The sequence below is a fragment of the Branchiostoma floridae genome, chromosome 2 (genome assembly GCF_000003815.2).
Source record: "Branchiostoma floridae strain S238N-H82 chromosome 2, Bfl_VNyyK, whole genome shotgun sequence".
Classification (NCBI taxonomy): domain Eukaryota; kingdom Metazoa; phylum Chordata; class Leptocardii; order Amphioxiformes; family Branchiostomatidae; genus Branchiostoma; species Branchiostoma floridae.
In genome coordinates this window covers 14742764-14764167 of record NC_049980.1, presented here as the reverse complement: position 1 = coordinate 14764167, position 21404 = coordinate 14742764, and the positions used below count along the sequence as shown (strand labels likewise).

The window sequence follows — 21404 nt, the reverse complement described above, 5'->3', positions numbered from 1 at the left end:
AGAAACCCTTCAGAAGAGCCTAGTGAATACAAAGACTTCAGACTTTTTGATTCTGATGACTGCCTTCTAGCGAATGAAGCGACATCTAGCGGTTGATGCCAGAGTGCAACGTGTGTAAACTGTATGCAGTTTAGTAACGATCGGTACATGGCGGACCGGGATTGTTTTCAAAAACCGACTGCCGGAGGAATTCTTTCCCCCATGGACGAGACGTCACACAGGACAGAGCGGTGAGCGTGGGGTTGGGTCGTCGCAATCTGAAGGTTTAATCTGTAAACATATGTCCTGGTGAAGTGTAGAAACGATGGAGAAATCACAAGAACATGCATGGTGGGAGGGGGGCAAAGCTTCCAAATTCTTCTAACGTCTTTACATGCACCTGTAACGTTACTCGTGCAGATGTACTTGTACAACTGGTGGAAAAGTAGAAAAAATGTCGTAAAAATCATCCTTATACCGTTCATCACTGTGTGCTCAATGTAAAACTACAAATTATTATAGCAACTATTTCTAAAGCGTCTGTAATCGAGTTATTATGATAAATTATGTATAAGCGAAGAGGCGGTTAGACTACTGCTAACGTACCAGTAACGTTGTAAGGTGATCTTGGTATAACGTTACTAATATATATGGTTATGCCAGTCGGCTTTCAATGGGCGTCATTGATGTACTAGTAGCCAAATGAACAAGTGATGAAATTATGTCTGAACAATGATGTACTGTAATTCTATTCATAACCTTAAGCTTTCCTGAGTTTCTGTATACCCTATGACCTGCTAGCACATTCCTTATACTAGTTATATGACTAGCTACCAGTAGTTGAAATGATTTAACTTGGTATCAGAACAAGTTGGCACCTAGTCATGCAGAAGTCCAGGACATCTCGGAGTTCCTGGTATTGGGTTAGATTTGAAATTAGGTGTCCTGTTAGAGTTGAAGTTAGGTGTCCTAATCTCCTATTGAAGGCAAAACATATCTATGAACCATCCTAGGCAAGTTTTTCTGATTTGCTACATACAAATTAAAGTTGTCAAGGTACGGAGTTGTCTGGCATCCATAATTGTAACATTAAACAGTGTTTTTTTGTTTTGTTATTTAGGCATTATATTGATTAACTAAGTCCATACCAGTATTGAATAGTCTAGAATCCCACTGTCAGTCTCACTGTCTGAGTCACACACTGTGTATTCATATGCCTCCAGTAAGGGTGATGCCAGTTATCATGCCTTTTTGTATTGTATTAAATAAAACGAAAGGAAATGAACTTTGAAATAAACTTTATTACACAACATTTGTACATGGTACAATGCAAGGCAAAATGATAAATCAATTAATACAATAATACTCGTCTCGTCTGAAGGTCTATGATTAAATGAGATGCAAGGAAAATCTATGTCACTTTCTGGACAATTGATGATTCGTATTAAACAATGTAAGTTTTGTATCTTGACATTTGTTTAACATTTATATCCAGGTTAAAAAGAAGTCATACATCCAAAAAGATGCAAGGACCAGACAGAGGCCACAGCCTGGCCCATACCATCGCAAATCCACAGCAGCTCTTCTCTCCCAAGATGTCCCCCATTAGGGCAATGGTATGTTCCATGGTCCAATGATACACTTACATCCAATGGTAAAGTCGTTTTACACAAAAGTTACTAGCTCACTTATGCATGTTGAAACAAAATTGTCTGTTTGGAAAACATTACATTTGGATGGAAAGCACCAGAAGTTGAAGATATTCATTTTCAGGGTTGGACAAGTCCACTAGCCCATTGTCCAGGGCAAGTGAAAGTGCTGTTCGGGCAAGTGCATGACCTACCCCACTTGCCCGATCGGGCAAGTAAGATTTTTCTGTTGAGTGAGATGTTATTCTTGTTACCTTTTACAGTCATGACATCAAGCAATGGTCAAATAAGAATTCCATTGCTTGAAGTGAAAATGCACATAAAAGTGACAGTCATTTGAATTTTGGGCAAGTAAAAAGTTGGTTTGGGCAATAAATTTTTTATGTGCTTGCCCGATAGGACAAGTTAATTTTAGAAAACTTGTCCAACCTTGATTTTGTAAATGTATTTGCTGTTAAATCAGAAACTGTCCTGTTGACAATATATCCATGTTTTATTGTGTCCAGGGGAAGTCCTGGGGTGGCAGTGCCAATGGTGACCAGCTGGTGAACAGAAGTGACCTGTTTGGTACTCCATCGTACCGCTCACCGTTAGACCTGGTACACACACGTCCATCAGCCATGGTCAGTCAGCATGGCAGCACTGCTCCACAGCAGGTACATGTGTTGTAGCACCTAGATCCCTCTGAAATGGGGCCATTCTACAATATACAATAAAACTTTATTTTTATTGAAATGGGAAGATAGATTCGAAGACTAGGTAGCTTGCACTTGGTTCCAATTGGACATGTACAGCGAGTTGCATTGTGGGTGATATGTTAAAGGTGAAGGCCCCTGAGAGAAAGAAATGTTTACAAGTTAGGGGCCTTCACCTTTGACATGTTACCTATGATAATTGATATGTATTTTGCTCGGCATGTGCAGTTGGAACCATGAAGTTATTATCTTAAATACTAAGCACAGTTAACTGTGAATGTCAAATTTCAATACTTGCCCTTAGGCCACACCAATTTAATTTCTTGGTTCACGGATTTTTTCATAAAAAATATGGAGCGAGAGGGCGAAATAAAAATAAAAATTGTAAAATGGTTGGGGTAAAGGTAATGGCTAATCCAAAACATGAAGAAAAAAAGTTTTCAGCTTGTAAAAGGTACAAAAACACTATTATTGTACAGTAACAGCACCTGTACCCACACTTTAAGGAGCTTATAATATAAAGGCCAATTTGCTACACCAGAAAGTTGGTGAATGGTTTCATTAATGGTGAAAATTTGCTGAGTGGTAATTTTTATTTTTATTTTTTTTCCCAAAAAATAGGAGCGAGCGAATCCGTGAACCAAGGAATTAAATTGTTGTGGCCTTATCCAAGACTAAATAGTTGAACAAAATATCTGATGATACACTGTCTCCATCTGAAGTTTCCCTCTTCTTTTCTCTTTAGATATTCACATGATGGAGGTCAGTTTTGACCTGTCACCTTCCTCTCCTACTACTCACTTTCCATGTAAGCTTCAACTTTTCTATCCAACCTTCTATTCTGTACTACATAGACAAATGTATGGCTTGGGTACTGTCGTCTTTACCTTTAAAGAGAAGTTCAATTTTCGAACATGATGATGATATGCAAATGTCTTTATACTGTAAACAAATGTACTTTTTCTGTGCTTTTATTTCATGGGAAAAAAGGAAGTTTTAGCAGTGTCTTAGGTTCATGGTTGACACAGTTTTGTAGTACAGCAGTGTATTGGAAACATACATTCATGGTGTCTGGAATTTGCATTGGTGACGTTATAGCGAAAACCTTATAAGTAAATCACTGAAAAAGTTTCCAGATTTACAATATTTTCTGAAACCAGAGCAGTATGTCCTAGTTTCTACATCATTGTAGTGATGTAGTTTTAATACATATCTGTCCCACTGTAGGAATCTGAGCCCAGTGCTGTAACAGGAAGTACAGATGTTAACAAGTCTCTGTCTGAGCAGGACTCTCTCGCAAAAGTCAAAGGTAAGTTCTGCATGAGGATAAAGATCACTTGAGTAAAACAGCTCCAATTTTGGGTTTACAAAAGTACATATGCACCCATTATTCCAAGTTACTGCATAAGAGTTGATTTCCTGGTTGTGTTCCAGCCGATGGCTTGCTGAGCTTCAGTTTCGGCAGCGCCCCTTGTCACGGGTCCTTCAGCGCAGTGCCGAACTTTGACCCCGGGCTCAGCCTGTCCATGGGTACATCCTGGTCCTTCAACACAGCCATGGGCGAGTCTGTCTCAGGTACCTCACATATACATACAAGGATCATTCTGCATTTACAGTCTGAATTATGGCTGAAAGATCTATTGTCTGTACTGTGTTATTGTTGTTAAATAGTACCTTCAGCACCAAGGACAGACATGATCTGAAGCCATTCACAGAAAACCTCCTCCTTGGCAACAATAACTCTATTCTTGACCTCTTTGGTACAAGTTTGTTTTTACTTTCAAGATCAGTAAAATGTAGAAAGTGACAGATTGTAAAATAGTTATCTTAGCAACTAAGGCTGATTTTGCTCAGATTGTTCAGCACCAAGGATAGCGTAGTTATTGTGAAGCTTGTGTATTTTCAGGAAGAGTCCCCAACACCATACACAACCCCAACAAAGCCATAGTAACGGTGGATGCTGTTACAACCCAGGTGAGACACCTTTACTTCAGTACAGCATGGTTGATTTGTATGATGAAGTGATACATGAATCTGAAGTAGATTTTTAGCAATCAGGTGAAGCCTTATTTAGGAGTTGAAAAGTTTCTCCAATATCTTAACATTTATACTTCATGAAGATTCTTGTCCATCTGTTAATCTTTATCTATTTTGCAAAATTAGTCTAGAACACATGCATATGTGTAACGAAACTGGCTAATAACAAAGCAGAATTGTTCTACTTCTAGTAGACTACATATGTAACCTAATATCTTTGTGCCATCCATCCCAGATCCTTGTTGCAAATGACATGGCGTGTGAGCTGTTTGGGTACGGGCGGGATCAGCTGGTCAGCATGCAGCTGTCCCGCCTACTGTCCGGTCATCGCAGCTCTCACCTGGCACTGACCGAGACTCACCTGGACCCTGCATCAGGAGAGCTGGTCAGCATCGCAGGCAAAGTGGTCAGTGTTGGAATCATTGTTTTGTTTTGTTTTCTATTGTATAATTTCTTGATATGAATATACAGATATGCATTGCACATGCACAATAATCAAAATAGATAAATTGTATAAGACAACTACAAACTTGTCCAAAAGGACTTGTCCAAACATAACAATAAGACTGTCTACCATTGCTTCAGTAAACCATAATTTTGTTGCCAGACAAAGAACCTCACAGTTTCTATTTCGGTATTGCATTGTATTTATGGTAATATCCAATGGTACTACTACTTCTCTACTACTATCCAGTTTTATTGCCTGTTGTACCCAGTCAGGCGAGGGTTATATGTGCTTGCACATAGATGTGAAAGCATGATGGCAGCCCACCAACAGTCTCTGTTTTTTGGGTTAGCAATCTGTAAATTCAAGATGTGGAGATCTTCCCTTATGTTGTCAGTCCATGTCTATACTTTGGAATGATATAATTAGTTTTTGCTTTTGGACAGTTATTCAAAATGACAGTTATGAAATATAGATCTGTGTTAGATCCCTGGAATTGAAGATAAGCATATTGAAAGTTCAAGTATTCAATCAGAAAACACATACAGTACCGAAGCAGATAATGAAATGGCAATTACAGATTACACATCAAACGTCAAGCTAGATTGTGTGTCCTTGCAACTTGGTTAGATTTTTTCTCAGGAACTTTATGTCACAGACTGGGCTGAGATAGTCACTTGTAAGGACTTGATATGGCCCTCAGAGTTTCAGAGATGGATAGAAGTAGGTCAGTACAAGAAGGTGGAAGAGCTCAGTAGGTAGGGACTGAATATATCTTAGATTAGCAGAGGAATAGACGGAGGTGTTCCACTCCAGTTTGTGTTCATGAGTTCAGGAGGGATCATATTCCCAATCCTGACATTAGTTGAACTTTTATCTGAAGAGCAGTCTGTAACTGTGTGTACAGGTGGATGCAGTAGACTCCACAGGCCTGAGGATCCCCATCTCCCTGTGGATGAAGAGACTACAGTGGCAGGACCAGCCTCGCTGTGTGGTCGTCATGGAGCCAGTAGAGCGCAGAGTGGCACATGTACAGTTTAACAGTCAGGTCAGTAGATATCAACTGTAAATAATCCCTCACCACATAGGCTGTCTGGTGTCAAAGAGGGGACTATATGTTAGTCACCTCTGCTGTCAGCTACAAATGTATACTGTATTTATTTTAAGTTTTTTTTTTTTTCAAGTAATAAGTAATGTGTTGTGAATTTCGGATAAAATGTGTTTTTTTTTCCTTTTACGTCAAGGGAAATTTCCCAATGGTCTAAAATAGGATTCACATACTTGCTGATCAGCTCTTTTGACATTAATGTATAACTGTGCATACTGATATTTCTTATGTCCACCAGGGTCTACTTGTGGATTGTGATGAGGAGTTTTGTAGTCTCCTGGGTTACGAGAACCCAAGTGATCTACAGGGCTGTCAGATCTTGAACTTGCTGCCTGGCATGAGTATACCCATTCCTAGTACACTAAAGAATAAGGTAAAGTCTTAATGAAGTTCTTGTATATGTACAATGTATGTATATGTCTTTTCCAAGTTGTGAACAGATGAATCTATGGAACTTGTTTGAGTAAAAGGGCCAACAACGTTGTAAAATAATGGGGTTAAGTCTATAACCTTAAGAACTCTGCTTATACATTTTATCAGATTATCTGCTTACAAACGTACATGTTTCAGGATGTTCATAAGCAGAGAATAACAGGCAGCACCAAAGATGGGAACAGTTTTCCACTCAGTCTTCTCATAGAGCAGAGTGATGCAGCTGGTCATCCAGACAACACAGACTCAAGTGAGTTCATTTGTAAGGTTTTTGTTTCAATACTCATGTGGGAGTTACGGTTGACTTTCAAACAAGTTTTTCAAGCATTTTTAATGGAGAAAATCTGTGACTGTATTTCAGAATGTCCCTACATGTACTTTTGCACTTACATTTACATTTGCATAAATCCGTTTTTTGTTAAAAAGTATTACTTGGTTGTGTAAACATATATAGTGATGCAGCTGCTCTAGATCTATCCTTTTGTATGGTAATTGTGTATGTGTATGATAAAACGGTGGCTACAGTTATTGGTGCTGTAAGATTCTACATGGCACCAATGTTGTGCTGGTCACCCAGAAAGTTGCTACAGATCTTACAGATAAAGTTGTCACACAGCAGGGAATTTGATTGGCAGACGAGTGTACATGTACATAAGGAAGGTCTGTATAACATTTTGTACAACAATATGGCAAGTTTGGTGTTGATCGTCTTGCAATCACAGTGTGTTAGGGTAGATTTTTTGTGCGAAAAATATGCTTCAATCTCCAATGATACTGAAATTCAGTGGCCTTCTGATCAGCAAATATGGCAGAAGATTGTCGACTGTGTGACAGGGGCTAAAATACAATTCTCCCCATTGCAGATGAAAGTGACAGGTCTCCAGTCTACAGTGGTACTGTCTGGGTGTTCACCAACATCAGTGGGATGATCACTCTACAGGAGGATGGCACCATCTACTCTGTTAACCACTACTTTGCCCTGGCCCTGTTTGGGTACCCCCAGGCAGACCTGCTTGGCAAGGTTAGTATGTAAATACGTTGTAAAACTGAACTCTGCCCATGAGTGGATGGGAGGAACTGAGTGACTCAAGGTGTTGTATTATGGTAAAATTCTACACTGTTATGCATCTCTTCCATATTTGTGTATGATCTTTCTATTGACTGAAAGTCATATTGCTCTATTTTATTGTACTAGGGTATATCTGATATGGCACAAAAAGTAAGGAACTTCAAGATTTGTCATGTTGCATGTACATGTATGTTGATATGTATATCCTTTGCCTTTGCTCACTCACTGTCCCATTTATCCAGTTTGATTAAAAAAATAGCACAAAATACTAGAAAGGTAATATTTGCAAGCAAATACAGAATGTTACCTTCACATGTTGTAGTCTAACACTGGCAACTGTTTTGTTCATTCTTATTTGAACACATTTCTAAATGTAGTGACCCGAGCCCCTCTAGATCTGACATTTGCTACATTATGTAACCGAACACCACATGGTGCCTGCTACTTTACCGGTTACCACGGTGACAGCCGTCTGGTCCAGGTCGTTGACCTTATTTGTGTGGAAAAGAAGAAGAAACAAAGCAAAAACAATATGTTCCCTTCTGTGAAGGTAACATAACTAGTAGTATATTCAATGTGGAATATCAAAACAGTAACCATTCCCGATAATAGATTAACCAAGCTATTTTGTTGTTTCCAGCCTGTCACAAATCTCATACCAGACTTTGAGCGACATGTGGACCTGATAGATACCAGCTCCATGCCTCTCCCACCGTTTGATGAAAGCAGTGAAGATGAGCTATCCATGCCTGATCTTATATCTACAGGAAAGAGCGACACTCAGAAGATACTAGACTTACAAAATGACTCAGAACACCAGAAACCACAGCCTGATAGAAGTTCAGAATCACACACAATTGAAAAGGCTGTGCCTTTGATCACAGACCAGTCAGAGGGCAGCCAGGAGCCTGAACAGAAGGCAGACAACATTTCAGCTGTACAGAGAATAGACAGCACACCTGTTCAGGAGGCAGACAGCAGCTGCAGTACACAGACAGTAGACAGCAATGCAGCTGACCATGTTGCAGACAAGCTTAGTTCAATGACAATAGACAGCAGTACAGCTGTGCAAGAGACAGACAGTACAAGTATAGCAACTGTAGAAAACAATTCTTTACAGAAAAAGGGCATTGATGAGAGGGTGAGAGTGGACAATGTTGAAAGCACTGAAAACCAAATAGACAGTATGGAAGGTAGCAATACTATTGAAAAAGTAAATGATGGTAGTACTGTTGTTAAAAATAACAACAGCAAACCCAGCTCACCAGTAACAGAGAGCACCAGTGTCTCACAGAAGGCAGATGACAACCCAGATAGAATGGACAGCAACCAGCTCACACAAGAGAATGAGTCATCTAATGCTGTCTGTGGTGACATCAAACAATCATCAGGTAGTCATGGAAAAGACAGCAACAGTCCTAGAGTACAGACAGCCGAGAGCTCAGAAAACCAGAGAACAGAGAGCACAGTCATTACAAGAACAGATGACCTTACCTTGCAGTCACCTGATGGCCACCAGGATGTGGCCAGTATTAAAGCTGTGAGAAGCAGCACACCAAACCACCTTGAACCTGGAAATGCTTCAACTAATCAGTGGATCAGGTAAAGGATGTCTGGATGTTGTGTCAAGATCAAACTTAAAGATACCTCAAATAGCTAGTTGCAACACCTTAATTGCAAAAGTCAGTCTTATTTACATACATAGTAGCCATTGTGAGAGGTTTCCAACTGCAAAACTCAGTGTTAGTCATTCGCAGTCCTGAGGCTGTTTACTAGAGGAAAGGCAGATGATTTTGATAGATAACAACTTTATAATGCCAAGTCACTCAGTATGTAGAAGAGGCATGATATAACATTACTGAAATGACCTAAAACATTATTGTTTCTATACAAACCCTGTACCTACAGCTCCAGTCTGGACATGCAGGAGGGAAGCTATGTTGGTTACTGCAGACACAGGAATGGTGCCAAGCTTGGTGAGAAACATTCAAATAACCTTCCTGACATGGCTTTATATGTGTAACTATTTGAAACATAGGAAACATTATAGCCTGGGTGTCAGTTAGTTTCCTGTGCCTCTCGACTGAATAGACCGTTGCACTGGATTACCAGCTGAAGTAAGGCAAGTAGCAACCTTAAGGCACATGCCACTTGTAGCATCTTGACCTCTGACCTCCATTCCTTATTTTGCCTTCTTTGGTTTTGACCTTTGAATGTTTATGGACTTGAGTATGGACACTAATTTTATTTTGACGCCTTGTTTTTCATGTGATCTACTGTATGTTGTCCACTGGTGTTTTAACTGAATTGTAAGTTAACAACGTCAAAAATGACGTTTTTCTCTTGTTTACAATATGTATGGTGGAAATCAAGTTTCAAAAGTTGTAAGGCCACCCACCTGTCTTGAGATGAAATAGATAGATAGATGAATGTCTGCCATCTTGCCTGCAGGCATCTTGTTCCAGATGAAGCGTGTGGTGCTGGACAATGGGAAGGAGCTGTGGTGCATGTGGGTGTCACGGGACCCCGGGGACGAGATTCCTGGCTCACAGTCTCATTCCCATGCCAACTTCACCCTGGGGTCCAACCTGACCAGTAGTCTGGAGGCCTCTGCGGTCAGTCTGGACACCAAGGCACTTCCAGCTGACCCGGAGCAGGAGTCAGCGGCAGCGGGACACTACGATCAGCGCTACAGAACACATCAGTGTATCGGCAAGGGAGCCTTTGGATTTGTGAAGGTAGCAGAGAGGAGGGCAGATGGAGAACAGGTATACAAATGTTCACTGCTGTTCAGCACTTCTCAGGATGTACCAAATTCATCCAGATACTAAAAACTTTTCTGCATAGTTTAAGTTAGTAATGATCGAATCATGCAAGGTACCGTGATTTTTAAGATTTTTAAGTATATGTTAAAATACAGACACAAAGACAATACCTTAATTGGCTTTTAGGTAAAAAAAGAAATACCTGAGTTAACTACTGTTTGTATGTAATCTTTCCTATGTTTTATTTACTAAATCAGTACGTGTATTGAAATGTTTGACTTTATTCCTTTGTTTTGCCTTAGGTTGTTGTCAAGTTCATCCGTAAGGCCAAGGTACTGGAGGAAAGCTGGGTGGAAGACTCCAGTTTGGGGCGTGTCCCTCTGGAAATATCCCTGCTAGCCAAGTTGGAACACCCCAACATTGTCACGGTATGAACAATAACTCATTACAACTCAGCCATGAAGGATCAGGTGTCTCTTTAGAGGATTAGTTCTGACTTATTTTTAAGGCATTAAATGGCAGAGTGTCTAGGCTGGCAGACACAAGATCAAGAGGTCACAGATTCAATTCCTGCCTATAAACTTTATGACCTAGAGAAATACACTTCAGATGACTTTCCTAACTCCATTCAGGTAAAAAATGGGTCCATGACTTGGTTAGGATGTAAAAGGCAGGAAAAGGTGATGGTTGGGCTCTGGCTTCTAAAATCTAATGCCATAGACGAGACACAGTGGATTAAAAAGTCATTGCTTCCTATGGCCTCCAAGGCTAATGGACTGTTAACTTTTCCTTGTGACTACCATGTACCTGACTTATTCATACAATTGTACTTGCTTTTTATGGAGTGTTGCTAGATTAGAAAATGTAGAATTGCTGTAGTATAGGCAATAGCATGACCCTATAGTTATCCTACATCCCACTAGATGTTGGAGGCTTTTGAGAATGAGGAGTTTTTCCAAGTGGTGATGGAGAAGCATGGTGGAGGCATGGACCTGTTTGAGTTCATTGACCGGCGTCCACACCTGGATGAACCCCTGGCCAGTTACATCTTCCGCCAGCTGGCTGATGCTACAGACTATCTCCACAGGCAGGGCATTCTCCACAGGGACATCAAGGTACCACTCACGACTGGCAATAGCACTGTTTTCTGGGATTTTAATACTCTTTATTACCTTCATCAAGAAGACAGGCAAAAACTGCCTGTCAGTACATTGTATGATCAGAGTTGTTTTTTTTTGTTTTTCTTTTGAAATTCTTGAAACACTAGACTGCATTTCTATATCGAGCGAAATTGCATATACCAATTTGAAAGGTATTTATTGCATATCATAATCTTGAATTTTCTATTGTAGGTTTCATTTTCTTGGATAAAACAGAGTTACAAATGTAGACTGAGACAGTTGACAAGGCTGTCAGTACTACTTAGTATTGGAAAGTACTATTTTACAAAGTACATGTATGTCCCATGTAAACAACAGCAGCCCATTGTGCAGATTTTATGTGAAAAATTTGCTCGCTAGCTCTTTATACCTTTAGAAATTACTGTATCCTGTGAGAAGTCATATTTATACTTGTCTTGAACAGGATGAGAACATCATCCTAAGTGAGAACTTCTGGATCAAGCTAATTGACTTTGGTTCCGCTGCCTACATGGAAGAAAACAAAATGTTTGCCACCTTCTGTGGGACAATGGAGTACTGCTCACCAGAAGTGCTCATGGGAAACTGGTAAGGTTAACCCAAGAGCTGTCTCCAGGACCCGTTCCTCCGTCCTGGGACAGATATTGCTTGTTGGGATGGAAAAGTTTCACTTTGAAAGGCGTAAACACATATATATGGGAGAGGGGAAATTTGACCAAGTCCATTAGAAAATCAGACCTTTTTTTGGCATAGAATTGCTGAAATTTTTTGTGACCTTGCAATGAAAGACTTAACAGTTAAATTTAACAACATGGGATCCCAATGAATGGGACATAGAAAATTTTAAGCTGGAGACAACCCTGATCTTAACATTTAGGTGGTTTATATGGCAGATGAGCAGAAAAATATATGATTTCATGTAGAAGCAGCTATCTGATGAAGAAATGATCTTGAGGAATGTAAGATATATTGTGAAAGGTTAACACAGAATGAACATGTACCAGTCCTGTATATCAAAGATGTCACTGCACCAGACTTCTGAATTGCTCAAGATACACCATGGATGTATGATATATGTTTAAATACACTCCGGTAAAGCATTGTCTAAATGATAGAGGTATGGATATGTCAGTATATGGCTGAGTTCACATTTTGTTTGTTGGGTCCAGGTACAGAGGTCCTGAGTTGGAGATGTGGTCCATAGGCATTACCCTGTACACTCTCATCTTTGGGGAGAACCCATTCTATGATGTAGAGGAGACCATTCGTGCTGTGCTCAGTCCTCCATTTGAAGTGTCTCCTGGTATGTACAATAAACATTGAATATCCTATGCAGACTCCAACCAACATCCTAGAATTCCCCTTGGTTCATAGTCTGCTTAACATTTCACAACTGTCGCATTGTACATAGGGTAATATATAAGAAAATGCCTAGTAAATGTTAAAACTTCCACCAATAATATCTGAAATAGAACTTGTCATTGATCCAGTCTTTTGTAGATTTAGCCTTGTAGAATAGTGCTTGTGTAGCAGAAGTTACCATATGTTGTACCTTGTGCAATTGTCGTACAATAAAGTCTATATTCCTCTGTTTGTCCCCCAGAGTTGATTGACCTGATCTCGTGGTTACTGCACCCCTCCCCCACGTACCGCTGCACCATGGACCAGCTGGTGGACCATGACTGGCTGCACCAGCCCTGTAACCCTCAGGACTACAGCTGGAACCATGTCCTACCTGATGGTACACATTGTCAATTACACTAACCAACAAACTTGTGTAGTACATTTGTATCTGTAAACCATTAATGCCTATTACGAGTAGATGCTGTATTGTCTTGCACAAATGTTTGGCATAAGGGCTATAAAGATGCAGATGGCACCACCCATATATATGCCAAGATGCCTGGGTCTCAAATACCATGTACTTGCAATTAGCCCTCGGGCACGAACTTGCAAATAAACTTCTTATGATTATGATTATGATTTAATTTTATGACAGAAGGAAAATCGATCTACCAATGAGTCTGTGAGCTCTAAATGACACTTTTGGTAGTATGCTTGGTGTTCTCTCAATCCTGGCGCAATTTTAGACATTAGCCAGCATTAACAGGTCCATTGGCCCTTTCCAATGTAAACAGGCGAAAAATATGCTCTAGTCTCCGGCAAATTTTAGATTTGCCGACCTTCTAGAAAACAAATACGACTTAAGCTTTATGTTTATTAGTAAAACAAGCTTGTATGTTATTTATGTGTCATGTAAAATGATGGAACTTTTCTGTTGTGTCCTGTACAGAGGAGGGCCACCCTGAGGAGGGTGTGGTTCCCCTGGGGAGTGACAGTGAATCAGAAGTGGAGGAACTCCAGCAGCACCTCCAGAAATGTCTGAACGACAAGGGCATGAACATGTCCATCTGATGTCACACCTGAGGACAGGAACACTGCATGTTCGATCAGCACTTCAACAGAATGTATTGTGTAAGGCTGACATTCTGTCTATACTATAGTAGTGTTAGCACTGTTCAGTCTATAATGTAGTAGTGTTAGCACTATTCAGTCTATGCTATAGTAGTGTTAGCACTATTCAGTCTATACTATAGTAGTGTTAGCACTATTCAGTCTAAACTATAGTAGTGTTAGTACTATTCAGTCTAAACTATAGTAGTGTTAGCACTATTCAGTCTAAACTATAGTAGTGTTAGCACTATTCAGTCTATACTATAGTTGTGTTAGTGCTATATCCAAATGTTGTGTTGAAGAATACATCATGAACAATGAAAACAATTCTGATGCAATGTTGGCGTACATCCAACAGAAATGTTGATAAATTCTATTTTAACTAGAGAAAAAGAAAACTCCTGTACGTTTGATGGTCAATTCACCAGCTCAGCTGATCCCCCTGAGTACTGCATATACAGCAGTACACAGTATGTTCTGAGGTAGTGCTATTGCAATCACAATTACCGGTATATCATAGGCCAGAAGGATTGTAAAACTTGGTAATTTATATTTCAGTGTGTACCATCCAAAGAGTAAAAATGTATGACAGTGACTTTGAGACTTTAGAGTTATCTAATATATAGCTATTGTGGAAGCCTGAAGATGGCCTAGATTTCTATCCATTAAAATTATTCAGACTAATAGAAGTGGCAAATGATTCTGATTAAAGAACCCTTTTCAGTATTACTACAACATCTTAGGATATCCAATACCTTTTACTATTTGTATGTTACAAGCAAATGTCATCCGTGTGAATTTGATACTTTTCATTAGTCTTTTCAATATCCATCATGTGTGAATGAAAAGAAAAGCAGAGAAAATTGATTAACCATGCTCTTGAAATGCCTTAGATAGAATATAGAATCAAAGTGTGAATTAGTTTTATAAGTTATTTTGTGAAGTTAACTTCTCATTTACTTTACAATGAAAAGTGTTGACCCTTTTGTCCTTTGTTTGATTTGAATTGTATTGTCCTTATTTGTGATGCCATGAGTTGCATAATTTACAAGACTTGTCATTGAGTTATTTGCCATGATTTTAAAATGCATTTTTGTGTGTGATCATTACATTACATAGATACCATAACATGTAGAATACTTTTGTGTTTGAGTGTGTCAGTTAGGAATGATTGATCTCTTAATATCTGTTTCCATGGCCAGTATTGAATGATGTTGCAGTTGAATATGCTGTCTTTTCGGAGAGTGCTTTTGTCTACATCAAATGGAACTCTATTGGTCATTTTTGTAGAATAAGATCTGATCATGAGGGAAGAAGTCACAAAACCTAAACATTATCAACTGTTCACATTATGCTACAAAAAAGTAAGTGTTAGAGCTACAACAGGACCCTTCCTCAGTGATTGGACCTTTAGTGTGCTTTCAGTTTTTGTTGATCTCCATCCAAAGTTTACCTTTTCTTTGCCATGATATTTAATGTCTGTATATCTTTGAGATACTTGCAAACAGCAGTCTGCATTAAAAGAGTATTGTCTAGTTGACTCCCCTGCTGCTAAACATTCTGTAAATGGCATTTTAGTCTTTGCCTCTTTGTACATGCTTTCACTTAAAAAAACATGCTGCACAATTTCTTTTCAAGACTGGGTGGTTTATTTTGTTGATCAAAGGAAATCTGGTTTACAATTTACATCTGACCATTGGCATACCAAATAGGTATGGGAACTCAATGTGAATAATGTACACTACCAATAACATTTGCTAAAACAACTGACTCAGATAGATGCTTTTACATTGAATAAGATAACGTAATCTTTCAAGATTTGATGTTTATTCTGTTACCATTTGTAGGATGTCATGTTTGATCATGTATCAGACGGTATCACGTCATGTGTAAAACTAGGCACTGCCGTTGGACTTGGCCTTGGTCAGCTGCTTCATCTTGAAGGTGAAAGCGATTGCTGCCAGAAAGACGTTACCAACGGTGACGGCCACCACGGCCAGCAGACCCTGGCTGCTCACCATCACATGGACCTCAGCTGGAGAAAACAGAAGATATTACTGTAGACTCCGAAATATTTTGTACATCATTAACGTTATATAGAAATGAGATTAAGGAACACCTTATAGGTTTTTATTGTCTTGTTTCAAGAGTAGGGGTGGGTACCAGTTTGGTGTATCGGTACAAAACCGTTTTTTGTCTTATTGGACCGGTCCGGAAAAAAACGAACCTGAAAAAAATCAGTTGACCAGATGTTGGACCGATTGCAGAGAGGAACAGAATAAATCGGTAGTATTTTGGGACTTAAGCAAGAAAATTACAAGGGCGAAGTTAAGGAGAGTCGATAGTCATTCACTGAACCAAATTTCTACAGTGAAACTTGGTCAAAGTTAGTGTTGTTTACATGAAGTTAGGATTTTAAAATGGCAGCGAAAGTCACTAAACAGAATCTTTACAAGCGAAATGGACCATTGTTTTGTGTATTTTGCCCATTCACAAGTTTTCATAGATAATCAGGTCCTGACCTGGACCTGATCTTCTAGACAAAAACCGTACCTGTACCTGAATTTTCTGTACCGGTACCCGCCTCTATTCAAGAGGGATAGCTATAGGCGTACTCGTAATTGCTGTGGCTTAACGACAATCCTCCAGGCGCCTCTTGTCTTTTTGGTTAACACTGAAGGAGATGAAAGTCTTCCCTTCTATTGTCTTGTTTCAACCTATTTTCATCCAACGTCTGTCTGCTAGCAACACATGCTAGCATCGTTCCTAAAATGCACAGAACATATTTAGTGAGAAAGACCATATTGTCCCTCCTACCTTGGCGACGGAGGGTGATGGGCGTGTCTGCGCTCCTCCTGACCCTGCTGACCTCCCGTGCACCAGTCTGGGAGTAGCAGGTGGAGAGCGCCTGCTGCACACAGGTCTGGTACTGCAGCACAGGCAACTCACACTGGTCATTCGCGCCTGCAGAGAGACAGGATTTTGCTTCTGTTGAGCCTTTATTCATGAAAGATTGCACTGATGGCTACTTTTAATTCATTAAGAGACTAGAGATGTAAGGGTCAAGCAATATGTAACACAGATAAAAGTCCTCATAACATTTTATATGGCATTTCAATCATTGATAACAAATTTAAAGTTGGGATATGGTCCGTTCATTTGGGTTGTTTCAGTCATATTGCAGAGGTCTCAAAAATAGGACTGAGTTGGGCCATACTCGTCCCCCTTTATAATTATTCTGGCCAATATCTACATTTTGTTTCATTCCACCAAGTGGTATAATAGAGACGAAGTTTAGCTAAGAAATAGCTCATGCATGACAATAAGTTAGCTGTTGTCACAGTACCGTCACAGACAGAGGCAGTCAGTTGGGCCATCTGGGCGTCCAGCGCGTCGTAGTCGGCCACGGTGGTGACGTACTGAGAGGTACTGGCGATCTGACTCAACTCCGTCTGGTCTACATTGGCTCCAACACCGATGGCGTGCATGGTGATGCCGGTTTGCTGGGCCGCGCTGGATGGGGCTAAACAACAACATTCACGGATTGCATCAAAAGAAGGAAGCGACAGTAGAAAAGGAAACATTAATTTAGAGAATGGTTCACGTAACGGTGGGTTGTCCTGATTTTAAATTTAGAAATGCCTAACGTTATTACGTATACAGTCAAAACTTCCCAACAAAACAACTCAGTGGACCAAGCAAATCTGTTCTGTGTGGACAGGTGGTCATTATAGACTGGATTCTTGATCCAAGAGACAGTAAAAAGCAGTCACATTGGCAAGTTGCTCCTAACGCTAGAATACCAGGCCACTTGCACTTGGTATTTCAGGTAAGTTTGAAATAAACTTTGAAAGCACTGCAGAGAATTGTGACATTACGTCCAACATCATCACTAGACTTCCCGTCAGTCACCACGATGGCGATTTTGGCCACGCCCGGTCTCCATTGGCTGTTATCCTTCATGTACGTGATGGCTGCTCCAGTAAGCGTGCCTCCTCCCATGTACACGATGTTGTCGATGGCGTTGAGGACAGCAGTCTTGGTGAAGTGGGCATTGAGGGAGAACTCTTCTTGCACAGTTGAGCTGTACTGAATCACGCCAACCTGAAGACAAAGGTCATTTGAAGTCGATGAAGTCATAATGAAATGTACATCCTCAATGTAGGGAAGGCCCTCGTCTTTTAAATTTCTTAAAAGTTAAAGTTTATTGGTTAATCCTGATCCTATTATAGCCTGGTAATCATTCTGCTAAGACTCCGAACGATGTGCAACCAAACATTTGACAGATCGCTCGACGGCTTTCGTACACTAATTAGTTTTGTGTGTTTTCCCGACTTTTGCATTAAATCTTTATGTGCGTCAGCGTCATACTGCAACTATGGATGCAAGGGTCACACAAATCTAATCCTGCTCGCTCAATGCTCTCACTCCGTTGAGTTCCCTCGGATTCTCTCTTTGACTAGTCTCTCGGGCCCCCTTTCCACTAGACGGTGATCGTTGAGTACAACGACCAAAATCGGATCTAACAGTCAATTTCATCAACGAAATATGATGCATGGTGTAGAAATCACAATGCTCTCCAAACGTAAGAAAATTCAAAGAAAATTCATTCTTTATCCATAAGATATGTTGCAAAATCTGCAAACACTTTCGTCGCTCAGCGGTTGCAGCGCAGGTGAAAAGGGGGCCGCTTACGTCTTATGCACTTGTGTTTTTGGACCGCATGACGTTCACGTTTCTACCTTAGTATCTGCTGCACTGATGACGAACTGCGAAACGACGTTCTTCATGAAGGTCTTGGCTTTCTCGAACTCCGTGGCACCAACGCTGCCGGAGCCGTCGATGACGAACACCAGGTCCACAGGTGCCTGGCAGCTGCCGAGTGCCACAGGGGGGTTCACAACCACGGGCGCTGTGGACAGCCGAGACAGGGTACGCTAGAGTCAGTTCGGCGGCTTCCCAGTACTCGAAATTTGCTTACGACTTAAGCATATTTTTAATGTAAAATAAGTTTGTTATGAATATGACAGCGTCCAGTTAACTTACTGCAGACGCCACAGAAAGCGTGACAAGCAGCCTGTACATAGTCCACTTGACAGGATTCCACTGTAGGCCAACCAGGGTTAGCTCCGCAGAGAGTGCTGGAATCCGCACACACGTCTGAGGAAAGAACACAAGGTAAGTCTTACTTCAAAAGCTGATTATTTTACATTTATACATGATACTTCCGAATCCCAGATGGTGGATTCCAGTGATTCGCGATTCTGCCCGGTTTGTTACTGTCGCCCACTCGATATTCAGACAAGTCGCAAAAAAAATTTATGTAAATGAGCACAGTCTTTGGGACGGGACGTTATGCTGTTCATTGTTCATCGTGCTTGTCGAATAGAGTAAGTGGAATTTCTCCACTTCAACGAACCTATAGATACTGTACATAGTGTCTATCTTTATGTCACGACCAGCAGAATAATATTTCTTCTGTGAGCTAAACTGGTTCGAGATCACTTTTCCAAATGAGATAGTTAAATGAAAAGATTTTTAGTGATTTTTTAAAAGATGAATTCACCTTCCCGCTTGACTGCTTGATTCATTTTGCTTTCTTCTTGAAACATTCAAAGTTACTTAGAATGGCGAGTATATTTAGTGCTGCAAATGTTTTATTGTATGGGTGCAGACTTAAGATACGTTAATCAACTTCTGTACTGCAAAATCTGTTGACATACGTACTTTCGTAAACCTGTATGTATGATATCATATTACCTGAGCAGGTAGGTCCATCCCAGCCATCGGCACAGACGCAAGTACAGCTGCCTTGGTCGACAACACCTCCATTTGCACACGACAGAGAACAGACTAACAAGAAATAAACAAAAAAGTCATTTTTCTAAATTTTTCATATGTGAGGAATCATGCCAATATCTACATTCCCCGTTGAGGAGATACCATGCCTTTCCTGACCTGTCTAAAGCGGCAAGTATTGATGTTATCATAGATTTAGACTAAACGAACATAGATCAAATGTTCACGGAAACGTAGATCAAATATTTACACAAACATGGATCAAATGTTTACACAAACATAGACCAAATGTTCACACAACATCAAATTTTCACTCAAATGTACACGAAATGTTCAAGTAAAGGCACTCGTCGGTCTCACAGAACGATGAATAGTACTACATGTAAATTCTACGCAATGTACCAATTGTTCACAAGAATATCTATCCAAAATGTTCACAATCCTTTGAAAGAACAAACAAAAAATGTCACATTTTTGTTAATGTGATTAACCTCAGAACCCACAAGCTATATTTGCACCAATAATGTACAATATGTATAAAAGAACGTATCAGTACCTTCACAGGTCGGTCCTGTCCATGACCCCACACAGACACAGTCGCAGGTATCTTCACCATACAGGTTAGGGTCGTTACCGCGGCTACCGCCATTCTTACACTCGGGGTTTGTGGGGCAGCCTGCAAGGAAAATGTACATTAGTTCTTTTCTGCCTTAGATACCACTGCCATCCATCATCAGTAAAGGTCCCTGAGAGTTTTACAATCATGTGGCCGTTTTGGACCATGAAATGAACACAAGTAATTTTAGATTAATTTATGTACACTTGTGTACATGATTATGCACGGATGTGTGACATAATATCAGTTGTATCATTTTTTTTACAAATCCATACAAAGGTCTAACACCCATTTATCAACTGAAAGGGAAAGGAAAAGGTAAGATATACGTACTGCAAGTGCCGCAGAACTCAGGGCAGGCGGCGAGTACATAGGTCTCTGAGCACAGGCCGACATCAGGCCATCCAGGACTGTTGCCACACAGGGAGACCGTGTTCTGACAAGATGCTGCGTGTGGAATAGATATTGTCGTCAACCTGCCAGATACGTCTAGCAATGATCGGATAATGTTGATATATAAAGTAACGCCCACTTTCCACCAGAATCTGGTTGCTATTCTCCAAATAGAGGTTTATGACGGGGGAGGAGCTCGTGAAAAGCATTGGATGCGATTTTTTCCTATCTTGTAAATAAAGACTACTGGCCCCTCCCGAAAACTCTGTTTTGAAAATTCTCGGTTGCCTGCCACCGATGAGCGAGAAAAAGTATGACAAATCGCGATTTTACAGGCAATTTCCACTACGTTTTGAGTGTTTTATAGTAGCATGTTTTTGCACCGTGTAGCATATTCCAATAATAAAAGAAATGGTCACGGAAATGCATTTTTGGTTGCTCAACAATTCGATCATCATCTAGTAAAAAAGGAGAAATCCTATCTTGTGCATTTAACTTTTGTCCATAAACGAATCCTGAATTAAACAAACATTTTAGACATTTTCAACAAACGAGTTTACACTTACGTGTTTCACAGTGTGGTCCCTCCCATCCCGGCAGGCAGTTGCAGGTGTAGCCATTCTGGCCTGGCTGGTTAACACAGGCGGCACCGTTCTGGCACTGGTGGTTCACACAGTAGTTCGCTGGAGTGGAAGGCAGGACAAATCTCTATGTCACTGGTAACGTAAGGTAATAAGGTAGTGCTATATCCTTTTTGATGATGTAAGGGCAGCTGTGGGTTGTTCCGCCCCTATGTCTAACGCACGGTATGGAAGGCTGTCCCC

The 21404-nt window shown here is 40.4% G+C and overlaps 2 protein-coding genes across 3 annotated transcripts in view; one reads left to right on the top strand and one right to left on the bottom strand.

The window, feature by feature from the left end:
• Positions 1-45: 45 nt before the first annotated feature.
• Positions 46-15312, top strand: LOC118404000 (PAS domain-containing serine/threonine-protein kinase-like). 2 transcript variants are annotated; one of them, XM_035802914.1, is made up of 21 exons: positions 46-230; positions 1475-1595; positions 2135-2284; positions 3551-3632; positions 3758-3898; positions 4230-4297; positions 4596-4766; positions 5713-5853; positions 6152-6286; positions 6484-6595; positions 7209-7366; positions 8055-8224; positions 8282-9016; positions 9323-9390; positions 9866-10182; positions 10482-10607; positions 11103-11294; positions 11764-11906; positions 12488-12621; positions 12922-13059; positions 13612-15312. In XM_035802914.1, exons 1-21 carry the CDS (start codon positions 124-126, stop codon positions 13731-13733), a joined length of 3531 nt encoding a protein of 1176 aa, XP_035658807.1. In that variant the 5' UTR covers positions 46-123; the 3' UTR covers positions 13734-15312. The 2 variants fall into 2 exon arrangements, with proteins under 2 accessions (XP_035658807.1, XP_035658798.1); XM_035802905.1 differs by having other exon boundaries at positions 47-230; positions 8055-9016.
• Positions 15313-15402: 90 nt separating this feature from the next.
• The window catches only part of LOC118404012 (matrilin-4-like), a gene marked incomplete in the record, with an annotated part of 15829 nt that continues 9827 nt past the window's right edge, over positions 15403-21404 (bottom strand). Inside the window, 10 exon segments of the mRNA XM_035802929.1 lie at positions 15403-15807; positions 16590-16736; positions 17119-17295; positions 17651-17876; positions 18515-18684; positions 18819-18932; positions 19533-19625; positions 20128-20247; positions 20521-20634; positions 21147-21263. Of these exon segments, the coding sequence (XP_035658822.1) occupies positions 15668-15807; positions 16590-16736; positions 17119-17295; positions 17651-17876; positions 18515-18684; positions 18819-18932; positions 19533-19625; positions 20128-20247; positions 20521-20634; positions 21147-21263 (1418 nt within the window).